Source organism: Oryzias melastigma, linkage group LG13 (genome assembly GCF_002922805.2).
Source record: "Oryzias melastigma strain HK-1 linkage group LG13, ASM292280v2, whole genome shotgun sequence".
NCBI classification, from domain to species: Eukaryota; Metazoa; Chordata; class Actinopteri; order Beloniformes; family Adrianichthyidae; genus Oryzias; species Oryzias melastigma.
The window spans coordinates 19392719-19401194 of NC_050524.1; the positions used below are offsets into that span (position 1 = coordinate 19392719).

General features: G+C 42.5%; 1 protein-coding gene across 1 annotated transcript in view; it reads right to left on the reverse strand.

Annotated features, from left to right (window-relative positions):
* Positions 1–2123: 2123 nt before the first annotated feature.
* nop53 (NOP53 ribosome biogenesis factor) overlaps positions 2124–8476 on the reverse strand; it is a 7525-nt gene continuing 1172 nt past the window's right edge. The window contains exons 2-12 of the mRNA XM_024277100.2: positions 7904–7980; positions 7704–7806; positions 5739–5944; positions 5357–5412; positions 5188–5283; positions 3892–3993; positions 3652–3816; positions 3286–3461; positions 2628–2694; positions 2303–2379; positions 2124–2223 (exon numbers count right to left, since the gene is read on the reverse strand). Of these exons, the coding sequence (XP_024132868.1) occupies positions 2163–2223; positions 2303–2379; positions 2628–2694; positions 3286–3461; positions 3652–3816; positions 3892–3993; positions 5188–5283; positions 5357–5412; positions 5739–5944; positions 7704–7806; positions 7904–7980 (1186 nt within the window). The 3' untranslated portion in view covers positions 2124–2162. The remainder of the gene's footprint in view (positions 2224–2302; positions 2380–2627; positions 2695–3285; positions 3462–3651; positions 3817–3891; positions 3994–5187; positions 5284–5356; positions 5413–5738; positions 5945–7703; positions 7807–7903; positions 7981–8476) is intronic.

Genomic DNA, 8476 nt, shown 5'->3' on the forward strand with positions numbered 1-8476 from the left:
GAGTGGTCAGGGTCTATGCGAGGGTCATGCATATGGTCTACATATCTTTTCCATGGTGAGTCTGGTTGGGTTGTGGATGTAGATCCTCAATAAATAAACCTCATGACGGCTAGGAGTTTCTGTCTCTAGACTCCTCTGTTTAGATGATGTTTTAAATCAGAAATTGGAGAATTGTGATACAAAATGAAGGATTTTGATTAATTCTATAAGATTTGTGTACATTTTTAGTGTCTCCATGAGTTTTTCCGCTCTCTGCTGTTGAGGAGTTAAATGAGGATTTCATCTATTTGAACTCTTTTGGTTTTGAGTTCTTGTTTCAGAGTTTTTCCTGTGATCTTGTGTTTGTCCAACCCCAACCATAGCTTTGATTATTTACACCAGGGCATGTCTACAAGGAGTCAGAAAGAGCTTTTTTTTTTAAGATATGGATTGTAGAATAAACTCTGGGTTGTGGGTTTCAGGTCTTTAGATTCTTTTGTTTTTTTTCGTCTCATTGGAGAAAATTGATTTTAAAGAGTCTTCTTGAGGACTGTGACTCATAAGACTAAAAAAAAAAGGTTTATTTATCCCTTTAGTAACACCATAAAGCAAAATGTCTGATAAATTTGACCTCAGTTTGAGTTTTCTAAGTGTTTTCTTCTGACCTGAGGGAATAAAGACTGAGACAGTTTTGCTTGTATCTCAAAAACAAAGTAAAAAAGAACTGTTGGTTATAATGGAATGATTTTCTTCAAACTCCGTTCTGGATTCTAAGGTTATTCTAACATGATTCTGTTACAATTCTTTAGTTTTTTATCCTAAAAGAACAGAATTTGTTTATGTGCAAATCAATCAGAGATGTTCCTGTGGATCATCCTGCAGCACTAAGCTTATGTGGGTGGAGTCTCACCTGAAACACAGGACTGCTCATGTAGTAAAAGAAAACAAAACAGTAGTTTTACAGCAAAGGTTTTTACTTTTTTCATCATGCCAGATTGCGGCGCACCCCCCGCCCCCACCCCCTGGCCTCACGTGTGAGACACAGAGCTGCCAGATTGCCCTGACATGGGGAAGAACGGATTACGAGTGTGCAGTCACTCATTACAGAATAGATTACTGCGCCGGTCTGAAGAGTGACGTCTGAGACGGACTGTGAGGAAACGGCGTGAAGGTCCGTCTGTGAGCGCTCCAAACACAAAGATCTTCCAAGCCGCCAACGCAGCCTCCAGAAACACGTCTGACTCAACTCAGATCTACAGCTGAAATTATTTAGTTTTTATTTAGGTTTAAGGAAACTAAAATATTTGCATTTTTACAAAATACTCAGCTCCTGCTGAGGAGACCATCAATGACTCTACTTGTTATGATGAAGGTCATCAAAGGTCAAAGCTGCTCCCTTCTTAGTTTTCCTAAAATACACATTTTCAGGTAAAATTACAGGAAAAACTTCAAACTAAAGGATTTCGGTAGTGTGAAGTTTAACCAGGAGACCTCTGAGCTTTAAAGAACCTCCTCGACATTCAGGATGGAAACTGGGCTAATGAGCAGAGGAGAAATCGTGAAGGAGGAACTTGATAAGAACGTTCTAGGGATGAAGAGTCAAGAGTGTGAAGGAAGATGGTGTGATGCTTGTGCTTGTCGGGGATTATGACCCCCAGGAGGAAATCTGGAGGGAGATGGATGAGGAGATTCTAGAGTGCTGATTGGAGCAGACTTTAACGGACATGTAGGTGAAGGAAAGTGAGGAAGTGATGGAGAAATTTGGTGTTCAGGACAGGGATGTACCTCTGTACCTCAAAAAACAAGAAGGGAGCAGCTCAGTCTGATCATCGAGTCCTGCAAGAACTGTCCAAACATCTTTTATAGAGTTCTATTTCCATTTAATACTCTTAGACCTTTAGACGATGAGATTACTAAAATTATCTGCTGCAACTAGATTCTCTGCTAAAAAAAAGCTAAAGGTGGAGCAGAACTTTTCAGTGAATCATCACCTGAGGCCGTGGTCTTCTGCGCCGCTGAGCGGGCTCAGCTGCAGACCAAACCTCCTTTGATGATCTCACGCGAGTCGAGTTATAAAAGACAAAGTAATCAACCAAACACATGAGAGCAGCTGTAGTCCTGCAGAAAGGAAAGCGTCTACAGGATTCTGTTGGTGAAGCTTTATTGACACTAGTTTGACAGAGTCATGTGATTTGCCGAAAGGCTCTTTTCTCCACGTATTTGACCTTGAGTCTCCTCTTGAACCTGAAAGGAAGCAGAAGAACAGGTCAGCTGGCAGACATGGACCCACACAGTAGTGAGGACTTCAGGCGGATGGCCTTACTTGGCCCGTTCTCTGGGTTCAATGAGGTTCCTCTTCTGCAGACTCTTGAAGCGGTCCTTGAGAATGCTGCCCTCTGGCTGCAAAAACACCACATTACAAGAAGTGAGCGAGGACAACAAATCTACTCACCCAGGTGATCTACTGTCTACATGTAATCCCATTCAAACCTATCACAGGTCTAGACCTATCAGAGAGGACCTCACAATGTAATGAAAGTTAGCTGGAAGGAAAGTGGGTCATCAGAGATGAGGCTTAAATGGGAGCAACAACCACATTTCACTGAATCCTGATGAGCTCAGAGGCTTCATGGAGGCTGAAGACGTACCTTGAGTTGCCTCAGGGATGCAGCCAGCTCATCGCTCAGCTGGACCTCCAGGTCCTGGGCCTGGAACCTGTAAGGAGAACCAGACATCTCACTTCCATGTACCAACAGCTCTGCAGAAACAACAGGAAAATGAAGATCACCTAACTGATTCCATCATGACCACATGACTGCTCTGATGACTATCACACAAAATAAAAGCCTCAGTTTCTAATCTGAAGAGATTTGAAGCACTTTAATGAGAAGGTTTTGTCTCTGTTTTTATTTCTGAATAATAATAATAATAATGATAAAAGACCGTTTTTTTTTTGTTTGTTTTTCCAGAAGTTTGATCCAGCTGTCTGTCAGCAGCGGCCAGGACTTTCGCAGTCAACGGCAGAGTTTCTGCAAATTTTAGAAAATTCCGGTGCTCGTTGTTCTACAGAAATCCTGTCGGTCCCCAATCCCAGAATAAAACAATGATGGAATATTCAAATAAGTTGAAGTACATTTTAAACTTAGTTTTACTTCACTGATCTCACAGCTGCATGGCAGGACGCCATTCCAAAGGGTTAAACAGTGATTCTAATCACTGAACTTTTATCTCCTGTGTCCTCATTTACTGTCAGTCTACACTGATGTGTGCTGATGTTGACAAGAGGCTTTGAGTCTGGAACCGTACTTGAGTTTGCCGAGCCGTCTGGGCTGAGCTTTCTGGGCCTCCTGTCTGGCCTTCCTCTGTATCCGCCTGCTTTTGGTCTTCAGCTCCTGCTGTTTGATGGAGCTCTTTATGGAGCGTAGCTGGAAGAGCTGCTGCTGCTGCTCCGTCTGCCGCCTGCTGGCCTGCCGCAGCTGCACCTAAAAAGCGTTATAATGCACAGAAAGGTTGTAATTCCTGAAAATGCAGACTTTGTTTGGAGCTCTTCCTCAGCTGCTGGTTAAAGTTTTCTTTAAAGTTCTACCTTCAAAGAGCTTCCAGGAAAATAACGCTCTTCCTGCTTTAAACCCGAGTATCCGTCACCATGGTAACCAGTAAACACTGACATACCTTGATTTTTTCTGCTTTCTCCTTCTTCCTCTGTCTCTCCGTCTTCTTCTCTGCTACAGCGATGGCAGCCACTGCCGAGTCAGCTTCATCCTCGTTAGGAGCTACTGCATCCTCCTCATCCTCATCTTCTACCAAACCTTCGACCTGCTCGTGAAGGATCGTCTCCTGCACAAAGATAACCAAACATGTCAAAGGTGCACCCGGACATGCAGTGGCGGGAGCAGAGACGACGGTCTGCACCTCTGTAGCTCTGTCCTCTTTACGGACAGCCAGCTGTCTCTGGAGTTTGTCTTCTTGTTTTTGCTTCTGGACCTCAACGTCGTGGGCTTCCTGAAGCAGCGCCTGAAAACACAAAGTCTTCCTTAGAACCAGCCGGATCCGACTGAAACCACTGCAGCTGCTTTCAGTTCAGCCCACTGGCTGCAACAGCAGTCTGGATCAGAACCACAGAGAACAGAAGCTCTAGAGCTAAAGAGAAAGTACTGAAGGAAAGCAGAACCTTCTTCTGTTTTGGCAGGAGTCTGGCGATACAATACGTATCCTGATACGTGTCTCACGATACAATACATATCACGATATATCCTAAGACTATGCCAAAACTATTTTTCTTTTTTTTTTTTTTTTTTAAGAGTATGACTCGGAAATAAAAACTACTTGAATATTAATACATCCCGCAATCTGCATTTTTATACGCAGCACCATGGCACAGAGTTTCAGTTCAGTACCCCTCCCAAGTAAATACTAAGTAGTACATGTCTCATAACAACAAAAACCACAAGGCTGACTGAACACTTAGAAAAGCTGGTTCTCATGAGATCTTGTTGTTTTTTTGGCCTCTGTGTAGAGCTGCTCAAAGAGGTTCGGTTTGCAGTCAACTAGTGTTTGAAGGTTTATGTGGAAAACAAAACTAAGACGCTCCTAAATAAATAATTAAATCTAATTTTTTTAAACATTTTAAATAGACACATTATTGCAAATGAAATATTGCATTCCTACTAGATAGTCCTGCACTATATAGTTTTTTAGAAGTTCAGAATTAAGGAAGGACATAGCCACCATTTCTTTTCCTTATCTATCTGCTTGGAAGGATACATGTAAAGATAAGGAGAAGCTGTAGGGGTAGGGAGGTAATTCAGATTCAGTGAGTGTCTGGAGTCCAGCGCAATGGAGAGGTTCAGCTGCAGGTCTGATCCAGAAGCAGCAGAACAAACTCATTTCTATCAAAATGATGGAGGCTATGAGGACCAGCTGTCACAGGAATACTGAATGAATCTGTTGAATCCTCCGTTGCTGCAACCAGTCTTAAACAGAGTTTGTTCTTTAATGCTAAGCGTTGCTAACATGAGATCCAAAATGAAAATATCTGTCATCAGAGCAACAGCAGGACAGAAACTCAAGAGTTTTTTTTACTATTTATAGGCGTAAAAGGAGCATCTTTACCTCCATACCTGAGAAGGAGCGCCATCCTTTATCTTTACTCGAAAGGATAACCATTTTTTTTAGCAAAACAATCACTTTTGCAGAGCTGAGTCTCACCTGATGGGCGAGGAAGTCTGGGTTGTAAGACCCTCCAGGAGCAATGACCTCCACAGCGGGCAGCACAGATGGTTTCTGGTTCAGCTTCTCTGGACGCTGTTGGAGCATTAAAGTTATTCAAAAAACTGAATCCAGGCGGTTTCGCTCTGATGAAGCTGCAGTGACTCACCGGAACCACCCTCTTCCCCGTCTGCTGAAGGTACCAGGGATCAGCCGGGTCTGTCACTGCGGTGAAAACATCATTAGATCATCGTTTTCATCATAAATAAAACATCAGGATAAGGAAATAAAGATGGTTTTATTCTGCAGCATTGGGGCTTTTCTGATACCAGCTAAGATCAAAACATTTTAATGTAATCACGTCTACAGTTTGAAGTCCTGTTCTGACAAAAACAGGATTTTATTCAGGTACATCCTCAGATCCCAGATGATCGTTCACACAACGTTCATCTGAGCTTCACGTTGGTCTTCACATTTCCACAGAGGAAATACTGTGAGCGCAAGGATGGGATCATCACCGGACGTCCTCACGCCACCCCTCTCCCACTCACCTTCTTCTTCTTTGTCCCCCCACATGGAGTAGAATTCTCTGTCGGGGTTGTTGTTGGCCTCCGCCTTCTTCACCGTCTTGTCTGCAGGCCGCCTGTTCAGCAGACGTTTCTGTCGTCGTGGTAACACACCTTTGGCTGCCAGCTGCTCTGCCTTCTGGGCGATTCGGCGAAGCTTCTTGGCATTTGGCTGCTGGTAGGCCGTCACACTGATGGTTAGAGGAAAAAGACGTTTAGTGTATGGAATGACGATCAATGCTGTAATGGAGTAAAGATGTGACAGAGACACTGCAGTGAGGGGTCAAACATACGGCCCACTGGCAGTATCCGGCCCAGTCATGAAGAGAAAAAAATATAACGTTGTTCTGATGACAAGTTATGGTTCTTTAAAGAAATGGCTGCAGTGCGCAATTCCACCACCAGGGGGAGCAAAGGAAACGCAAGACCAGCATAACAGGAAATCAAGAAATAAACACAAACAATGTAATAAGGGATTAGAATACTAGACTGGTTGAAGAAAAATTTCCAACTAAAAAAACAAACAAAGCAACAGATACAGTAAGTTGACAATAGGTTATTCTGCAATTATATGACTGGTCCAGCCCACTTGAGATGGGTTCAACTTGGCCCCTGAACCATAATGAGTTTGACACCCCTGCTCTAGAGTGTTCCGTGTCTTGAAGTCGTCTGATTTCTCAGCAGTTTGAGTTATCTAAGCTCTGATCTTTCTCCAGGAGAAGACCGCTAAGGTTCTTGCAGCACACAGATGTTCCAGTGTTGGATCCACAGGTTTTATTAGTAAATTTAATATAATTAATCTTCACTAATAGAAACTCATTAGAGACTTCAACTGTTTTTTTGGACCCAACTTGTCCACCAAAATGACTAAAAGGTCTTAAAAACCTTAATATTAAATAATAATTGTATCTATATGGTGCCTTTCTTGGCACTCAAGGTCGCCTCACAGTACATAAGATAAATAAAAACAACAATAACTCAACAGTTAAAACTACATTTAAATGTCATGTACTGAATGCACAGCGAAAAAGGTACATTTTCAGATGTTTGGTTGGAGAACTGAGAAAGTGAGTCCATATTTTGTAGATTGACTTGGCGTCTGCAGCAAAGAGGAGGTTGTTGAACTTCAGAGATGTTTCTCCTCAGTTTCATTTGTCTACAGCAGAGGTGTTCACATCCAGGCCTCGAGGGCTGGTGTCCTACATGTTTTCCAACCAACATGCTTTTTGGCGAAAAACACCTGATCCAGGTAATCAACCGTAGATAAGACAGCCTTTCTGGAAAACCAGTAGGTCAGCCCCCGAGACTGGGATTTAGTCAACCCTTAGCTACACACACTAATCACTAACAGTCCAGAACATGTCCGAGCAGAACCCTCAGAACAGCAGCTTTTTAGGTAAAACAACCAATCAGGGTCAGTTTGACCCGACTTCTCAATTTAAAGTGACGACTAAAGTAATCAGAAAAATACATTTACAACAGCTGACTCCTTCACCACAGAACGCTACCTGCTGTAGCACGGATATGTGTGAGTGTTAGTGAGTGGAGGGTTTAAAGGGGCTTGGGAGTTAAATTATGAGCAGAAGCCAATGATCAAAAGACTAAAAACAATCTGACAGGTTTGACCAAACCGAGGTCATCAGATCTATATTAAATATTTTTACATCAACCACAAACATTCATGAATGGATCATAGCTGTAGTGTGAGCAGATTAGGAGACAGTTCTCCACAGAAACAAGAAACGAGACCCTCACTGGGCTCCGTATACTGCAGAACAGCCGATAAGAGAAAGATTTAAATGTTCAATCAGCTGACGACTGTTCAGAAAGACAACAGAATTGCTGGTGGGTCACTAAGTTAATAAGTTAATAAAGTATGGTACCAATTGAAACCACCCAAAAATCATTGGTCAACAGTCAAACTTGACAGGAACATTCCGGCATACTCACTTTTTAGGAGGTGGGACCTTGGAGTCATGCTGAAGGATCAGGTCTATCCTCAGGGGACGCTGAACTCTTCGTTTACCTTTTTCTCCTTGGACGGGTTCTGGTTCTGCACACGAGAACGCATTCAACAGAACCATTAAAAACCTTCAATCGGCTTAGAGGCAGAACTTTGGTCATCCTGGTGTACACAGAGAAACTTTTACCTTTGTTTTCAGCTTTTTCCGTCTGACCAACATCCAGAAAGAACAAGGTATCATCTGGTTTCTCGGACAGCAGACCCCTGAAAAACCACACATAAGAGGAGACGTTCATCACATAGGACCTTCTTAACTAAACCAACAAAACAAACATCTCATTTTAGGGCAGCATAAGTTCATAAAACTCATGTTAGATAAATACAGGAAGATTAGATGTTTGACACATTCAAGGGGGCAGTGTGGAAGACCAAAGAGAAGCTCCATGGATGCAGTGGAGGAAGATGAACTAAATGACATGATGGACATAGAAGACCCTTTAATGAGGCAGCAAAAAGAAAAGAAAGTAAACAAAGTGGTCTACGTGACGTTCCACACCAGAAAATCTTTAAAAAGGCCTCCTGGACTTTGTTTTTTCCTATTCTAAAAGCTGTGGAACCATTCTGGATGAATGAGGAACTGCACGGATCATTTTCAAACATTTTGGACCAATATAAACCTTTATCTGTGGCAGGAAATCCCCTTAAGATAATCCAGCTGGCTGATGACACAGCCTTACTATTAAAACAAAAAGAAGAAATC